The sequence below is a fragment of the Ovis aries genome, chromosome 1 (assembly GCF_016772045.2).
Source record: "Ovis aries strain OAR_USU_Benz2616 breed Rambouillet chromosome 1, ARS-UI_Ramb_v3.0, whole genome shotgun sequence".
Classification (NCBI taxonomy): Eukaryota; Metazoa; Chordata; class Mammalia; order Artiodactyla; family Bovidae; genus Ovis; species Ovis aries.
Window position 1 is genome coordinate 208669386 of NC_056054.1, and position 19788 is coordinate 208689173.

The 19788-nt window shown below is 35.2% G+C and overlaps 1 protein-coding gene across 5 annotated transcripts in view; it reads right to left on the bottom strand.

Moving 5' to 3' along the window:
• Nucleotides 1-19788, bottom strand: part of PIK3CA (phosphatidylinositol-4,5-bisphosphate 3-kinase catalytic subunit alpha) — an 89749-nt gene that overhangs the window by 32328 nt on the left and 37633 nt on the right. For 2 of the 5 annotated variants that reach the window (XM_060393449.1, XM_012098652.5), the window contains 6 exons: nucleotides 18961-19012; nucleotides 17070-17223; nucleotides 4777-5204; nucleotides 4067-4276; nucleotides 2595-2845; nucleotides 519-764 (listed from right to left, as the gene is read on the bottom strand). In XM_060393449.1, coding sequence (XP_060249432.1) covers nucleotides 519-764; nucleotides 2595-2845; nucleotides 4067-4276; nucleotides 4777-5128 — 1059 coding nt within the window. In that variant the 5' untranslated portion in view covers nucleotides 5129-5204; nucleotides 17070-17223; nucleotides 18961-19012. Of the gene's footprint in view, nucleotides 1-518; nucleotides 765-2594; nucleotides 2846-4066; nucleotides 4277-4776; nucleotides 5205-15111; nucleotides 15166-17069; nucleotides 17224-18960; nucleotides 19013-19788 lie in introns of all 5 variants that reach the window. The other 3 variants (XM_042234194.2, XM_060393443.1, XM_015092541.3) reach the window with 3 other exon arrangements.

The following is a 19788-nucleotide window of genomic DNA, read 5'->3' on the forward strand; positions in this document are numbered from 1 at the left end:
GTTCTCTTTTTCTTCCCATATATAGTAAATTAATAAATGATGTAGATTTACAATATGTTGCTGCCTTCAACACAGGCCCACAATCCCTTTTTAGGACAGTTATGTAATTCTGAACGATACAAATTTACAAATTTCAGAACGATAAATTGGTACATATACTAAATATTACTTAGTACTCTTAGCAGTTACAGCAGTACTTCATAGAGAAATTATTAATATTTCTATAACAAAACAGATGGATATTTACACTAAGTGGGATAAATAAAGACTATAAAAAACCTTGCTTCAGATTAGGTCAGGTTTTTCTGCCAAATGAATTCTATAAGTTTGGTTTTAAGAGCTTAGAATTAACAGATATTAGAATTATTAGAATTACAGAAAAGGACTATAAACTGAGGTAGATGTTTTCTAGCCAACTGAAAACATATTGCAGGTCAACAGATTATGATATAGTTCAATAAAAAAGATTTATATAAAATAATTCATGTCAAATTATAAACAGCAATACTTGACCTTACCTTGTCAATGTCTCGAATATTTACATTCACATAGGTTGCACAAAGAATTTTTATTCTGAGTGCACTATTTATAACCCAAAGGGATTTTGTAGATGTTTCTCCATTCATATATGGCGTAGCTGTGGAGATGCGTCTGGAATACGATGGCATTGTAAAACAGTCCATTGGCAGTTGAGAGTAGAGGCTTTCTTTAGCCATCAGCATCAAATTGGGCATCCTCCCAAGCATTATACAGCTTCTTATATACTGTAAGAGATTAAGGTGGGAGGGGAGAAGCCATTTCTTATAAGGTGTTCATTTTAAAAGCAAAATGCAAGACTATTATGAGATAATTTACATACTAATCTGCAAAGGTGATTAAACAAATCAAACATTATAGATATTTTTTTAGTAGTTGCTATATTTATAACATTTAAAACACTAACATTTGGGAGTTAGGTTACAGCACAGATAAGCCAGGTACCTCCTGGCATATAAATTGTATAAAAGAAAAGAAAAATCAAGGTCAGCTTTTGAGACTATAGTTCTACCTTCAACTGGAAAAAAAAAAAGAAAGAATTAAAAATAAGGATCAGGACATACTCATGATGAAAACACTGTACTTAAAGGAAAAGGCAACATATTTAGAAAGCCTCTGTCATTCAACGTATTAAGTCACACTGATGTAAAATGCAAGAGCTGCTGCCCACTTGTTCTTTCGTCCCAACATTTCTTGAGAAACATTTCTTAAAAAAAAATCACACACACACACACAAAGAGAAGAGACTAATAATTATGAAATATGTTTTAAAAAATATTAAAATGCATTGGTTTGAACTTTAAAATGATAATCAGGATAGAGATTTTTAATATAAATGCTACTGTACACCCCTAATCTCTCAGTAGGTGAAGATCGCCTATCAATGCAGGAGACACAGGTTCGATCCCCAGGTTTGGAAGATCCCCTGGAGAAGGAAATGAAAACTCACTCCAGTATTCTTGCCTGGGAAATTCCATGGACAGAGGAGCCTGGGGGGTTACAGTCCATGGGGTCACACAGAGTCAGACACAACTGAGCTACTAAGCACATATACACATAGCACTACTGTACACATATTTAAAAAATCTACTTCCTTACCCATAAGCCCTAGTAGAATGTAAGCAAACTAAAAGCCAAGACCATGTCTTACTTGGTATTGTAAATCAGTACTTGACATATGCTTGGTACAAATATGGTTGCTTCTTACAGGTATTTATTTAATGAATAGAAAAACAGAGTAGAGAAGTATTAACAGTACATCTTAATTAACTGTAGACCATGGATTTTGAAATGTTTAATTCCTTCTAGTGCCACTGTTTGGAAAGGGATAAAAATCACTAAATGCCCCATATCTGGGTGTTAGTGTAACTGCCAATTTTTTTTTTTTGGACAAAGAACATTTACTTTATTGCTAACACTGCGTATTCAAATACAACAAGCCCTTTTCTGAAAAGTATGGCACATGAAAAGCCTTTTGGGCAAGTTTCATGTTATTTAAAATTCCTATTGGCTATAAATGTATTTCCACTATAGAACTGGAACAATCAGAAAAAATGATAATGCATTTTTTGTAAAACACCTGAAATATTATTATATCTTACCTCATGGCACAATTAAATAGTCACCAAATCAAATGTTTGTATCTGAATAATGACATAACTATTGTTACAACTGTAAACTGTTACTCAGCTTACCCATATACATGTAGTCAGGTCCCCAAATATTAATCATATAAAATCTAAAAGAATAGCATTGGTCCTCTCAAATCCATCAGTCTCTCAAACTAAATATAGTGTAAAAAAATAAACTTATTAATGCTATTTACTAATACTAATTATTTAGTTTTGGGAATTCCCTGGCAGTATAGTAATTAGGACTTGGTGTTTTCACTGCCAAAACCAGGACTCAATCCTTAGTCAAGGAACTAAGATTCTGGAAGCCAAGTAGTGTAGCCAAAAAAATTAAATTTACAAAAACTGCATCCTAAATACAGATACCAGTTCCCAATGTTATTACCTTTTAAATTTAGATTAATATCTTTAAAACTTGTTACTCACCTTATACTGACTCAGAGGATATTTTTCTAGGAAGTATTCATCACATCCACACACTTTTAAAATATACTTGCCCTGATATTCTAAAACACAGAGTTTTAGTTGTTCAGATGATAGCAACATACTTCGAGTTTTTTTCCTGATTGCTTCAGCAATTACTTGTTCTGGCACACAGTCATGGTTGATTTTCAGAGTATACTTCTGTTTGTCATTATTTGGAGAAACTATTACCCAAATCACCACTATTATTTGCCCTAAAATAGAATAATAATATTAGATGCCATCACCACATATATTTCATTTTTCAAGAGACAAGTTTCAAAAAGTATGCAGTACCATTACTCTAACCACAAACAGACATGACTTATAATCAACCATAATTAAATACAGGTAAATGTCAGGTAGAAAGAGCAAATCTTCAAATCTGATAGGGCTGACAAACCATGCCCCAACCTCATGTTTTAAGGCAAGCACACAAACCTGTGACTACTGTGTGTTGCAAGTATCTTGAGATCAAGCTAATTTCCATTCTAAACTGCATGACATACTTCATATATACAACCCCTCTGAAGAGTGATTCATGACAGCATCAAAGGTTCAACAGTACTTTAAGTACAAGTGTGTCTCGTAACTATGGGAAAGAACCATGGAGACTTAAAGAAAGATGCTGAATCAGAATGAGACAAAAGATGGGGGAGGGAAGGGGAAGAAAAAAATTTTCTATTTTTTTCCTTTTATGATTAATGAAGTGTAAAGCTAGGGGACCAAGAAAAAGAAGATGAAAATGAAAAGATTAAAAATATGTTGGAGTGGCCAAGGTATACACAGTAAAATTCTTTCAGATTTTCTATATGTCGGAAAATTTTCATAAAGAGTATTAGGAAAAAATGAAAAGATCATTCCATTTTAAAAACTATGCTAATATAGAAATGAATTTTAAATGAAGATCTTATGTTATATAATCATTAAACTACTTTGAATAATATGGCTGAAATAGTAATAAGATGTCTCAATTTATTCTACTGACAGAATACTATGTTTAATAAGTAAACCTATTCTATAACTTTCCATTAAAAACTTCACTTTGTTACCTTGAAAAACATAAATATTTATCTGATACAATGATATTTTCATTTCTAAAACAACTCAGTTTAAATATTCTCATGTTCACTTAATTTTAGAAACTGATACACTGTCAATAATCAAGTCATTATTATCACTCATTATGATCAGAGTTAAACACTGCATCTAACATTTACTTTTTCTTTGTATATAGTAAGAATGTGTTAACTTTCTCCATAATTTCATAAAATTTCTATTTATAGTTGTTTTTATTTATAAAAATATAATTAGCTGTAATTCTGTTAACAGTAAATTTGAAATTCAATGTTTTCTTTTCAGTTTTATAATGATATAGGTACAGATAAAAGTTTTCATTAGGGTGGCCATTTACGGTAGATAAATAATTTTCTTACCTTTATCCAATTTATTATATATGTGCTTTGGCAGTTCTGGTGAAGATTCTACATTTGGAGGATAAACATACATTGCTCTACTATGAGGTGAATTAAGATCCCTAAGATCCACAGCTTCTTTACAAACATTGAGAATATTTCTTCGGAAGTCCTGTACTTCTGGATCTTTAACCATATCGAATTCACATACTGGCATGCCGATAGCAAAACCTTAAAGAATATAAATATTCTGTTAAACACATGGTAAGACCATGCTTGTTATAAACAAGGAATTTGGTAGATATAGACAATCACAATAAAGAATTTTCTGTGTTAATAAAATTTTTGATGAATGCATATAGTAAGAATTGACAAAATCTCAAATATGTTTAACATATAAAATATGATATGCTCAGTAATTTGGAGCAAAAGTAGCAAACATTATTATCAATTATTTTTTAGAAAACAAAACTGGGATATAACAAATATAAATCATCCCTCATTCCCTCATATAATACTTCTTAAAGAAAACTTTACAGAATAATACCAAGGTGTTAAAAATAGTCCCTTAGCCTAACAGTCAAAAAATACTTTAGAATTGTAATGACTTTTATTTTGAAATCTATTTAACCAGTTCAGACAAAATATTTTATTAATGAGAAAACAGTTAAGCTGCATAGTTATTTGCATTTAGAATGGGATGACAATGCCATTTCAAAATTTTATCATACCAATTTCTCGATTGAGGATCTTTTCTTCACGGTTGCCTACTGGTTCAATTACTTTTAAAAAGGGTTGAAAAAGCCGAAGGTCACAAAGTCGTCTTGTTTCATCAAAAAATTCTTCCCTTTCTGCTTCTTGGGTAACACTTACGAAAATGTAAGAAGATTCATCTTGAAGAAGTTGATGGAGAGGGTATTTTCTTGCTTCTTTAAATAGTTCATGCTTTATAGTTATTAATGTAGCCTCACGGAGGCATTCTAAAGTCACTATCATCCCATTTGGTAGTAAACATTCTACTAGGATTCTTGGGGGCATCAAGTGGATGCCCCACAGTTCACCTGATGATGGTCTTGGAGGCATTGTTCTGATCCTTTACAAGTTTTACATATAAAAGTACTTTAAGGAATTAGATGTGTGGCTGTCCCAAAGCAGAAATCTAAATCAAAGAAAGAAAAAGTATGTTAAAGGAGGAACCATCAAAGAATACACTTATGGCATTACTAAATGTAAAATTTCATTTTCTGTAGTTTGAAATGATTAGAGTAAGTAATTATAGTTCATCTTATATTATTGTTCCTAATTAGGCTAAAAGATGGCTTTCCTGGTAGCCCAGACAGTAAAGAATCTGCCTGCAATGCAGAAGACACCTGGGTTAGATCCCTGGTCTGGGAAGATGCCCTGGAGGAGGACATGGAAACCCACTCCAGTGTTCTTGCCTGGAGAATCCCCATAGACAGAAGAGCCTGGTGGGCTACAGTCCATGGGGTTGCAGAGTCAGACGCAACTGAGCGACTAAGCACAGGCTAAAAGAATTGATTCCAAACCAGAAATTAGAAAAAATAATTACTTGTACTTAATCATATTTAATAAATGCATTCAATAAAAAAATTCTTATTTGAATGGATTTTTAAGGTTAGATCTTATCAAGACAGAGCTGGAGCTATGGAGAGAATAAATAGTAAGCTGCAAATGAAACAAAAATTCCCATTATATATCATTCTTTTCTATTTTATGGAACAACAGAATTTGGCCTGGAAAGGACCTTTTAGACCATGATTCCACTGTTCTTAAAGATGAGTAAAGGAAAGGCTTTTAGGCAAGAATAATGAAATGGCAACCCACTCCAGCATTCTTGCCTGGAAAATCCCATGGACAGAGTAACCAGGCAGGCTACAGTCCAAGGGGTTGCAAGAGTCAGACATGACTTAGCAACTAAACCACCACCACCACTGTTTTTATTTTAAAGATGAGTCAAGTAAAGGCCAGAGAAGTCAAATCCTTTTCCTTTTACACTACTACCTCTACTCTGTGGTAACTAGAATTTACACAGTTTAGTATTTTTTTCTTTCTTAAGAAAGAAAAATCTTTGTAATTTCCTTTTTTTGTATTGATTATTGTCTAAGTGATACCTTTGATGATTCTGTCTTTAACTATAATTTAGTTATATATTCAGTATAATAAAAAGTGTCATCAATGCATTTTCCTTGAGATAGGATGATTAATTTGCAATGATCCATCCCTTTTACCAAAAAGTAGTAGTGTTAAGTCGCTCAGTCATGTCCAACTCTTTGCAACCCCATGAACTGGAGCCTGCCAGGCTCCTCTGTCCATGCATGGGATTCTCTAGGCAAGAATACTGGAGTGGGTTGCCATTCCCTTCTCCAGAGCATCTGTTCAACCCAGGGATGGAACGTGGGTCTCCCGCATTGCAGGCATATTGTTTACTGTATGAGCTACAGGAAGTCCCACGGAGCACAATTTTATTTCTTGTGGTTTATATTTTGTTATTCAGTAAGCTAAACTATAAAACTATAAGAAAAAAATAAGGTCAGAGATATTAAGAAAATAAAAAAGAAATAAAAGCCAGAGGAATGATTCAAAAAACCCCAGACAACTTACTGTATTCAATTACTCTATCACGCACTATAGACAACAGCTATAAATGACCCTATTCACCAACAATGTATTGGTGTCCCCAGGACCATGTTAGGTACTGGGAATATGATGATGAATAAGACAGGCAACATCGAGAGTGTGAAGGTTCTGTGTATGCTGGTGTGGGGTAAAAAATTCACACGCATAAAACAGGGGGAAAAAAAAAACCTCTCATGAAGAAGTACCAGGTGCTTATAAAAGTACATACAGTGGTCACCTAACTTAATGGAAGTTGGAATGAGGCTGTTTTCCATAGAAGGTAACATATAAACTAAATTCTTTAAGGATAAGCAGGAGTGGAACACACGCAGTGATAAAGAGGTGAAGAGCAGGATATACTTAATCCAGAAACTGTCTGACTCCTTTATTTAGTATAAGCCAGTTTCTAATTCATCAACAAATTGTGTTAATTCTATATCTTGAATTTCTTAATGTCTTGGGTCAGTCCACTACTACTTCTTGTCTGGACCACTGCAAAGACCTAAACTGTCTTACTACATCTACATTGAAAGTGAAGTCGCTCAGTTGTGTCCGACTCTTTGCGACCCCGTGGACTGTAGCCCACCAGGCTCCTCTGTCCATGGGATTCTCCAGGCAAGAATACTGGAGTGGGTTGCCATTTCCTTCTCCAGGGGATCTTCCTGACCCAGGGATCGAACCCAGGTCTCCCACATTGCAAGCAGACACTTTAACCTCTGAGCCACCAGGGAAGCCCCTTACAATTCCTCTTTCTCCACACAGCCTATGAAACCTAGAGAGAGCAACAGGATCTATTTTGATTAGACGTTTTTGCAGTACCCATTCTCAGCTGCAAACAAGTGTTTATGGTATGCTTCAGAGTTTTAACACATAGAGGAGGAAATGAGGAGTAAAATAGCAGGAATTTCAAGCCCTCTCCCTACCCTAGAAATACAGAGATCAGTTGAAAGACAATAAGGAATGTACAATTTTTTTTAATACTTGAAAATATCTTCTTCAAATTTATAAGAGACTCACCGAGGTTATAGGATTTAAAATATAATTATCCTATTCTCTATATTTTTAAAAGAAAATTCATTGGCTAGTAAGAAAACCTGATGGATCAATCTGAGAGCATAATTATAGAAATGAGTTAGGCTACGCTTTTAAAAAACACACACAAAAAATTTGAAAAATGCAAGGGGAAATGCCAAATGATTACTTTTAAGTGATGATCTGCCTGCAGAAAAAAGTTCAAATAAAAACAAAACCAAACCAAAACAGCAGCTGTGTTTATAGTTTTCTTTGTTGAATGGCACAAACAGGTCTATGTTATGGAATTATGAGGGCAACTATTTTATATAATAAATAATAATTCCCATATGTTTCCTGAGAACTAGCCAAAGAGAAGTCTAGTACCCAAGAGATCACTGATTCTAATCCTTATTCTACTTTAGTACATTCATGGGCAATTAACAACTATGAAATACTTGAGACACACCCTTCTCATTAAGAGAATAAATGTGATCATAGCCATAAAATACTGGAAGATCCTGGAAAGCAGGCACTGGTCCACACTGGTAGTACTCTACAGGAGGGGGAGGAAGCTAACTTTCTTATTTGTCCTCTTACCCCAGGCCTTATTCTGTTCAAACCATCACCTCAGAGCTCACAAGAACAGAAGTGTAGAAGAGACAAATGGAGCTAACACTCACTATTTAGTAGATATCTTGCACTTATGCATGCAATAACCCTTTTGGGGTAAGTAATAAACATTTTACATATGAGAAAACTGAGGGTCAGAGAAGTAAAGTTATTTGCCACCAGTAAACATTAAATATTTTGAGTCCAGGTCTACATGACTTCAAAGTACACATTATAACCATACAGTTATGGCAGGAATATTCCCTGGTGGTGAATAACGGTGAATAAAAGAACAGGCTCTGAAGTTACACTGCATGCAGATTCTGTCTGCCTTAGTTAATAGTTGTATGGCCTTAAGCAGTTCAATTCATCTCACCAAACCTTCTATCACCACCACCACCCCGACCCTGGCCCCCTGCCCCAATTTGTTAAGTTGGGATAATAGCATATACTTCATCGGACCATGGTATTGATGAGGTAATAGATGAAAACCATGTAAGCAAAGAGACTGGCACACTGTAAGCACTCAAAAAAATGTTAAATATAATTAGCAAACCCGTCAAGTATACCCACAGTATCTTTTCAAGTTTTTATGAATTATTCAAGAATGGCATCTGTTAGTGATAGGAAAAAAGAGGACTGGGTTCTTTTACAGAGGGGGGCAAGTAAACAAGAAGTTTCAGCTTCACAAAGCAGTACCAGAGTCAAGTGCTGAAGCCTGAAGGCAGAGCTGGAACCGTAAGACTCAAAGACGAATTTGGAAAGTACCGAGTGGCTCAGATGCTGGGATTTTTGCAACTGTGGCTTGTTCCCCAGACCCCATGTATCCCTATTTAATTAGTACAGCTATTTATGGCTTAGGTGTGAGGAATCCCTGGCTTAATTGCCCTTTTTGGAGAAATACTTGTTTGTGCCAGGTTCTATGTTAAACAGTATGAAAACAGTGGTAAATAGATGCTTTCTCTTTGGTTGTTGAGTTTGTTGGGGAAAGACAAGACCCAGCAACAACTTTAACAATGGAAAATTGTTATAAGGCAGAATAGGAACTTTGGAAAAGTCACAAGAAATCTCCAACTGCCTGAGGAGGCTAGGGAAGGAAGGCATCAGGGAAGCTTATGTACAGCATTACAGATTAATAGGGATTTTGCAGAGAAGTGGCTTGGACATGGGGCAGCTAGGTGAAGAAGGAGTTTTAGACAGCTATAACAGTGTGTGTACAGAGACCATGAAAAAAATGCAGCCTTTACCAGCAATACAAATTTGATTTTTTTTACTACTTGAGTATGAAATGCATGGAAATAGGTGGGATATGTGATAATGAAGGAGGACTGAGAGATACACCGGGACACAAGAAAAGTGGACAGACTCCAAGTGAAGGAGTTTGAATTCTATGTAGTATACTCTAAGTAAAAGGGAGTCTCTACCATGACATTTTTTCATGATTTTTAAATTCATATTTCTTAAAAGTTTTATTTTCAAATAAATGATATAATCAATTAAACAGTAAACCAAGGTGTAAAAACACACCTTTAAGGACAAAATATGCAACAGAAATGAACAGCAGAAAATAGTCTCAGACTCTCCATTGTCATTTGACTTTTATAGCAAAAGGTTTCTTAATTCAATGGGCAATTCAGTATTTGGAACACCAGACGTGCACTCTTCCAGCCAAAAAGACAATGACATTTTGACAATTTGGTTTTTAACTCCTTAACTGAAAGCCTTTCTCCATTTATATTAAAATGGTATTTCCAGATTTTATAATTTAAGGCAAGAGTTGTCCAACTATGGCCCTAGGCTAAACCCGGCTAATCACCTGCTTTTTGTAAATAAAGTTCAACTGAAACACAGCCAAGAAACCACGTTTATGTACCATCAACGATGCTTCCGCACAAAAACAGTAGAGTTGAGCAGATGCTACAGAGACCATGTGGCCTGCAAAATCTAAAATATTTACTATCTGGCCTTTTACAGAAGAAGTCTGCTACCTCTGAAAACATGTCAGAATTACTTGATATCAACTAGAGAATTTTCTAAATATACACTGGATAATAAGTCATCCCAATCCTGCCTTTGCAACCTCAATCCCACACTTCCAATCTAAATATTCTGAAAACAAAGAGATTAATGTTATGTCCGATTCTTTAGGACCCAGTGCACTGTAGCCTACCAGGCTCTTCCCTCCATGGGATTCTCCAGGCAAGAGTACTGGAGTGGGTTGCCGTTTCCTCCTCCAAATGTTAAGCCAGCCAAGTTAAAACCTTAAAACACTAAAGTACCTTATAAGTCACCTAATTAAAGTTCAGTAGCAATTTTCAGTGTTAGGAGCTCACCTATCTGATACAGAAGTTTTTGTGAAGCACTTCTAAAGTTATTCCTAAAGGTTGTTATTCTTACACTTCTTTATTCCAACAGTCTGCCTTCTACCTCTTCACATATTGACAAAGACTTAAAATTTTCCCTAGTTCTTTTAACCCCAATTCCTTTAACCATAATTCAAGTGAGATAGCTTGCTGTCTTCTTTGCCATCACTGGATGTATTTTTTTTTGCTGATAATATTCACCTTGAAATGCAGCAACTAACATCTAGTACAATACTCTACAGTCAGTATCATTAAGGCAGAGTACAGATAACTGTTAGTTAACTGTGGATTATAAGTCTATATACACTGGCTAAGATAGCAGAGACTTTCTAACTTAAAATATATAGAGAGCATATCTTATATATTTTAAATTTTAATTTCAGAAGTATCTTTATGTTTAAAAATTATTTGCTTCTAAAATATCAATGTTACATCTGCTTCAGAAAATCACTAAAAATAAGGAAGCTATTTTGTTGGTAGAGTCATTATGGAGAACAGTATAGAGGTTCCTTAAGAAACTAAAGACAAAGCTACCATATGACCCTGCAGTCCTACTCCTGGGCATATATCTGGAGAAAAGCATGATATAAAAGGATACATGCATCCCAACGTTCATTGCAGCACTGTTAACAACAGCCAGTAGCCAAGGCACGGAAGCCACCTAAATATCCATCGATAGAGAAATGGATAAAGAAGAAGTGGTACATATAAACAATTGAATATCACTCAGACATTAAAAAGAATGACATAATGCCATTTGCAGCAAGATGGACGGACCGAGAGAGTGTCATACTGAGTGAAGTTAAGTCAGAGAAGGAGAGATACTGTGTGACATCCCTTATATGTGGATTTGAAAAAGAAATGATACAAATGAACTTAGAAAACTGAAAGAGACAGACTTCAAGAACAAAATTCTGCTTCTCAGTGGGAAGAGATACTTAGGGACTTTGGCATGGACATGTACACACTGCTATATTTAAAATGGATAACCAACAAGGATCCACTGTATAGCATATGGAACTCTATTCAATGTTATGTGGTCAGCCTGGATAAGAGAAGGGTTTGGGGGAGAATGGATACATGTAGATGTTGGCTGAGTCCCTCTGCTGTTCACCTGAAACTATCACAACATTGTTAATTGCCTATACCCCAATACAAAATGAAAAGTTAAAAAAAAAAGAGAAAGCTATCTTGAAGTATACACTTGCAAATTTAGGGGATATCTATACTGACTCTGCTGCTACTGCTACTGCTGCTGCTAAGTTGCTTCAGTCGTGTCCGATTCTGTGAGACCCCATAGACAGCAGCCCACCAGGCTCTGCCGTCCCTGGGATTCTCCAGGCAAGAACACTGGAGTGGGTTGCCGTTTCCTCCTCCAATGCATGTAGGTGAAAAGTGAAAGTGAAGTCGCTCAGTCGTGTCTGACTCTACTGTAGCTTAATCACGTTATGTGTGCTCGGTCAGTCAGTTGTGTCTGATTCTTTGTAACCCCCTGGATTGTGGCCTGCCAGGCTCCTCTGTCCATGGGATTTCCCAAGCAACAATACTGGAGTGGGTTGCCATTTCCTTCTTCAGGGGATCTTTCTGACCCAGGGATTGAACTCACATCTCCTGTGGCTCTGGCAAATTGGCAGGTGGATTCTTTACCACTGAGCCACCTGAGAAGCCCAGACGGCCACAATTTGCTACAACAGGCACCCTGTATTTTATAGATATATATACATGTCCCACAAATACAGAAGCTGCATAAATGCTGAATGACCAAAGGTTTTACATTTTTTATAACTGATAGATTTAACATGTTATCTGATTTAACTAATACATAAACAAATGTGTATCTACTTAGACATATACTGACAAGATATTTTCCACCCCATTCTCAGATAAGTCAATAGAGAAACATTAGTTTTGTGGCTAACTCAATTGCCAAAGTTGCATCTCAGCTGCATCTATTTGCTCATAAACTGGAAATTTTATGCTCTTCTGTTTTAAAAATATTACAAATCAATCTTTAATTTATTTAGAACAAGAGAACAAAAACTTGCCTCTACACTTGCTACAGAAACAACATGACCAAAATCTCAATAATTCCATGGTCTGATTACTCTCTTTAATATTTACTTTCAGAGTTAATTACTTCCTTTCTTAATGTTAGTCAGCTTCTTACATGTATTTCTGTAATTGCACCTTAATATGTTATTATTAAAATTATCTACATCCATGTTAGACCTCCTGATAGACCGTGAACTTTTCCAGGATGGGTTTTTATTTGGGTCACTATACTCTTAGAGCATAAACGAGTAAGTAGGAAAACTAGTATGTTGAAATTATCCCAGGGAAAATGTAACAAAGGCCTAAACAAAAAAGTGGTAGCAATTAGTAAAAAGCAAAAAAGAGATAGATGAAGATACCTTGTAAAGGAAAATCAAAAGCACTGAGAGACCATTTGAATTTGAGGGATAAGAAGAGTAATTTTAAACATTTCACTGCAGAGGTTATGCAGGCATGAGAAGCAAGCGTTTTTAGTACAATTATTCTGAGTCCCAGTTAGGGCCTCTAAAATTCTCTTCCTCTAAGAGTCACTGAACTGTTGTTGAAGTGAGTCCAAAGGCACAGCTGTAATACACGCCAGCTCTGGAAGGATGCATATAATCCGTTTCTTTCGAAGTGCTATCCTTCACTGACCTTTATATGCAGATCATGAGAAAACAGATCTAACATTCTTTTAGTGATTAAGAGAATATCAGGTTGGAAAATCAAGTTCTCATGACCAGGATATAGAAAATTTAAATTCCTTTAGAAGAGAATGCAATTCATTTTCACTATTAAATGTACAGTGCTATAAAAAAGGTGTTATAACACTACATTTCAGAGATTTAATGCATTATATAAGATGTGCTTAGTTGCTCAGTTGTGTCCGACTCTGTGACCCCATGGACTGCAGCCCGCCAGGCTCCTCTGTCCATTGGGATTTTCCAGGCCAGAATACTGGAGTGGGTTGCCATGCCCTTCTCCAGGGTATCTTCCCAACCCAGGGATTGAACCCAGGTCTCCTACATTGCAGGCGGATTTTTAACTGTCTGGGCTACCAGGGAATTCTTCAGGCCAGAATACTGGAGTGGGTATCTGTTTCCTTCTCCAGGGGATCTTTCCAACCCAGGGGAAGATCCTAGGTCTTCCTGGGATCAAACCTAGGTCTCCCACACTACAGGCGAATTCCTTACCAATTGAGCCACCAGGGAAGTCCATTATATAAGATAAACATTCCCTAACGTGAGGTCCACAAACAGGTTTAGGAAGGGTTTTGCTCATAGATTTTTAAAATAATGACAACATCTAGGTCAAGAATATCTATACTGATATAGACTTTTGATTATCAATAAAAATGAATAAGAACTTTAAAGTGGTTAAAAGAATCCAGTGTGAGAGGCAGAATCAAATGTGCTAAACATAAAAGGCATTAATAAGGTGAAATACAGATTAATAAATCTTGAAATCTGAGAATTTGATCTCAGATTATTGAATTATGAATTTTCAAATTTTATACAGATAAATGAAGAAAACATAACAAATCTCAAAATATAGTACTAATTTCCCCAATCTGAACTTACAAAAATTCAAATTTTAGTGTGACAGGATAAATTAAAATTGCTTAAAATTTAAGCTCAAAAGTAACTAAATACTAACTAACAGAGGTGAAAATCAGAAGGACAAGATTATGAAGTAAATATAGTTAAACAATGTGGAAAATACAATAAGAGATATTTCATAGTAACACACAGTTTAATAGGACAAATGATTCCATAGTGATGTAGCTTTCCAGGAAATATTTTTCTTATCTTTGTGATGAAGTCAAAACAGATTATCATAGCTTCACATAACACAAGCAGCAGGCAGTCAGAAGTAAACTGCAAATCAGGTAGCTCTATAAATCCCACTTTTCAGATGAAGATAGCTGCACTTGGTTAAATTACTATTCTGAAATATAGAACTAAAAGAATGACTAATACTTCAAATAAAAAAAAATACATGAATAGTTTGCCTTGTTTTTCTAGTTGTAGAAAATAGTAAATTCTAATTCTTTCATTCCTCTTTATAAACCAGGCCACCTTGTGACTAACAGCAAGCACTGGTAAGACAGGTGGACAGCATTAGGAGCACCTCCTTCTGCCCAAAAGGAAGCGCCAAGCTAACCATTCCATAAAGAGAATCCAACCGTGACTACAGTCTTAACATCTTAACATCTGTAGCAAATGAGTAACGAAGGGACCAGAAACGTTTTAGAAACCTCTACATTTTTCCAGTGATGCTATTATTCAGTATTTAGTAGCAAAGAGAACATATATGAAACCAGTCTTGTTCTAACAGCAGAGCAGAAATGGTCTAAACTGAAGGTTTTCCTTTGGTTCAGGTCACTACTCCATCACCCTCAGCATTACTGACCTTATGGAGAACTCTGCAATTACTAAGACTTCCTCAGGAAATTTTGGGCAGTTCCTTATTAGCACCAAGTGAAGAAAAAAAAAAAAAAAGTTACTACCTCATAGTGATGTTGTAATAATTAAATAAGATAACACATGTTAAAAAATCCTTAGCATAGTGCTTGGAACATAAAAATTCAATAAAGTTTCCCTCTCTCTTATCTGTAAGATCAATGCTTATCAATGCCTTTCTGTCCAGAAAGGGACAGAACTTTATTGTTTCAGGTCTAGTGTAAGAAGATGATAGATATTTAAAAAAATATTTTTTGATGCAGAATAATTTTATTGATATATTTGGTATCTGAACAGATGTCTCTGTCCTCATCTTTATATTTGTCTCTATTCTTATTCAAACATGAAATCCCTGAAGGAGGAAGCCTATATCTGTTTAACTCAGTCTGTACACTCTCACAAGAGCATAAGCATCAAATGGTCATCTGACACATTCCAACAATGACAAAACACAAGAGATTATTCTAAAAAAGCAGACGGAAATAGAAAAAACTGTTATTTTAGAATTATACTATACATTATTTGTAAAATCTATTTCTTTAAGTTTATACATGAAATTATATTGGTTTTCTTATTTAAAGAAAAGGGGAAAATTGCAAAAATACAACTCATGATAACAAGTATTTTTGGCTTTTTGGACTGAAAAAATAATGACCAGTGAGGAAAAGCATGCAGTAAAGAGGAATGAAACAGACTATACTATCAAATTTCTCTTCATGCTAAAATAAATGCCTTTTAATCATATCTGAATTGACCGGAACTAAGCAGGGATGATGGTGATCTTTTGGGTTAAAAACCAACAATACAGCTCATGTACATTTAGTAAGATACTATTTAGTTCACAGAAGCAATACTTACAGGCTGTATTATTTGGTATAATAGGGTGATTTTTTTAATGAGAAAAAAAGATACTTTCGGTGAAAAATGGTTAAAAAGTAGTATCTTTTATATAAAGAGAGAAACAGCTCTATGATATTTAAGTTTGACAGCTATATCTCCATTTAAGGGTTTAGAGTATACTCCAACACAACAGTGAAAATAGAAGCCTAATCATGCACGAATGCCTCCATGAAAATTCAACCGATATGAGATCAGTGAAGAGACCAGCCCAGTAAGGAAGCATCGCCCACTATAAGAAAATGCAAAATATGGAGGGGTTCTAGAAATGTTACTCCAATTTTCTACTAAGCAAAAATTTTAGCCCATGAAAGATGAAGAGAAAAGGTCCTAAAAGTTTAATCTTTTACACCAAGTCAAAGTTTATAACCAAAAAATGGGGCTCACAGTACTTTCTAATTTCCCTTTTCAGATGAGATCGGACACAGTCAGGGTGGTACGGCCACAGACTCTAATTTCCCTTTTCAAATGAGACTCATGTCCCATATATTTAAGGAAGACAATCTATTTATTACTTGGCATTATTTGGATGATGCTAACCACACACCATTCCCTTCTTGATTGATGGGTTCACTTCCAAAAGTATAAAAGGGCTCTACTCTCCCATTTTTCTCTCAAAAGCCTGGGTGCTTTACCAAAAATAACTTCATTCTTTATTATTCTAATGAAGCTAACACCTATCCAGGACTCTGATATAGTCTTTTGAATAGACAAGAGTACATCATCCAGGGCCCATCCAGAGAAATTCATTAAAGAGTTTAAAAATGTCCTGAGTAAACATCTTAATCAAATTAAAACATCTAGTAAAAGGTAACACCAGCAATGTGTCTTCTAGTGTTGACTTGATTCTTTTTAAAGACCTGTAATAAGTTGAAGGCAAGATGTTTCCATAAGTCATCAGGAATGAGAACTTCTCTTTCTAAAGTTCATCAACTGGTCTTTCCTCTTTCATTTTTGTTTCTCTCTGGTTTAGCATAATGCCTTCACAAGACTTTCCATAGCTTTAAATACCTCAACAGTCTTTCAAGTTCTCCCTCTACTACGGGTGAGGATGGATGAACTTCTGGAAAACATCTGCTTCACACTGTTCCTCTTTGTCTTTTCTTCTCTTTATCAAGAATGAACAGCAGGCAGATTCTTTATTGTCTGAGCCACCAGGGAAGCTCTTTGTGTCCACAGAGAAAGAGAGAGAGAGAGAGAGAGAAACCTAAATCCCCAAATAGTAAATTTTCACTCTAGTTTGATCCAATAAAGTTGGAGCTAGCAATTTTGACTGGGGATACTAGCAGACAATATATTCACCTAAATGCTTCCAGATATATCTCATTGAAAATCTCTGCACAGCATTATTTTCATTTTTGGTCAACTCAAAATTTATTCAAATTTTCCAGATTTATACTATCTGTCACAAGCCCAAACTTATCTAGAAGACAGAATAAGTGGCCAATCATAAAGCTTCAACATGGTCTACAGTTTGCAACGGATTTCTCTATCTCCTGAGTTTTATGCAATGTCATAAAACTTCAGCTATGGTATCTGCGTCTATTATCATATACTACCACGCACAAATGACGAACAAAGCATATATTTATATATCATTGCTATAACTGGTTGTTGTAGGGACTATTTTCCAAATCAAATGACAAGGCCTAGCATGCACTGCAACGATCATGGTGGTGATTCTGCTAGTACTCACAGGCTAAGGAGAAAGTACAAACGGACTCTGCCAATTTCCTTTATAGCAGGAAAAGGGCCTGCTGCTAAGTGAATCAAATAAAAACATGAACGTAAAACTGTGGAGTACTTCTTGCATATGTGTATCAATCTTACACAGGGACCAGGGCTGGTCTTCTGCTGCCATTCTAATTTTAGCATATATTCTGTGGAAATAGGTATAATTTAATAAACTTTTACTAAAAATACTAGGAAGACCTTACCTTTAGTTTCATTCATCTCAAGGCATACTCCCCAATGTTTGTACTACAAAATTAAGCATCAGCACAATACAGTGCCATGAAAACCTGTTTTAGTTTTTAATTTAGATTTGATTTAGATTACACTGGGAAAATCTGACTGAAGATGTACTGCACAATCTTGGTTATCATATCAATACACAGGTCCCTGCCATTTTTGTCTAGCTATTTATCTATGCTAGCTATTATCCTTTTGTCCCAATATCACAATCCCACCCTTTGTCCTTGAACTGATTACCTTTCCTGGAGGCCACTACTACAATCTCTTTAAGCATTCTTATTTTTATACCATACTTATTGATATATTACTGGCATTCTTACAAATAGATACAGAGCATAGAATGCAAAGGGCACTGGCTTTTATTTCATTAAATTTCACTTAAGATGATCATATAATGTTTATTTTTAATCTCTTATTCCACATACCAAATTTACTGGCCAAAACAAAAAGTCCCTCATTTTACCAAACTTAATCAAATAAATCCAGAGAGAGCTACTTGCAAATATGTTCCATTTTCTTCAAACTAAACTCTAAAAAAAGGTAAGATAGGTATTATTTGTTTAGTGAATACTACCCAAGTCTATCTACAGATAACAATACAGTTCAAGAGGAATGCTACAACACTGGATGGAAGACATGAAATAGAGTAGAAACTTGATTTTAAAAGTGGCCTTTCTCAGTGATAAAGACCAAACAATAATACTATACTCTGTAGTAACTGCTTGCCATCTGGTCCATTTTCTGGCAGTAACAGAATACTTTAGTATTACACTAGCAATGCAGAGGAACTCCCCTGCAAGCAATTATTAACCAAGTTAGTAGTGATTTATGAGACTTCAGTATTTGCTCTCTAGTATAAAGGCTACTTCACTAAAGCAAGATTTGGAGTAATTCAGGAGAGCTGTCTGGCAAGCAAAGGAATACAGACCTTTCAGTGTGCAATCAGAGAGAAGGCAGCTTAATTTCAGCACAAGCATCCCCTAGTAGAGATGTAAAGACAAGGAGTCCTATGAGTGACAGCAACAACAATGTGGAGTCATGTAAGCACAGGTTTGCTTTTTGAAAACTCGATTTTTCAGCCAACACAATATAGGTAAGATATCTCAGAATCTATTTAATGATGGATTAAATAGATGCATTTCACATTGCTCTTTCAAACATTTACTATTCATTTATACTTGATACAGTACAATGCACCAAGCAGCAGGGAAATCATACTTACTATATACTTTAAAATGAGAGCAATGAGAATGACAAACTGAAGTGGGCGTGACTGTGTATAAACGGCAACATATGGGATCAGTAAGTAGAATATTTCCATTTTATTCATTGCTGCTTAGTATGTCACCAGTCAACTGCCTGACACATAAAGTTAAACAATAAATTACCATATAAGTCAAAAAGTTAAAGCACTTTTTAAATCTGTATCAACTGACAAAACCTTGAAAACTGATTATTTAACATAAGTCATTAGATTATTATCGAACAACTGCTTCCCACATTATGATTCATTAGCTAATTTTGCTGAAGTTAAAATAAATGCACAGAGGGAGATAAAAGAAAGTTTGAAAAAGGGAACTTAGCTAAAATTCTAAACCTTCACTAGGGAGTACTATTATCTCAAGAAAAGGAATGATTGCAAAGTTTACAGTGAAGAGATAAGGGAAAGTTTCTAGGTTAAAGAGAGCCACTATAGGAGATATTAACAGAGACTTATGTGTATGTGCCAAATAACAATTATTAGAAGAATGGATAC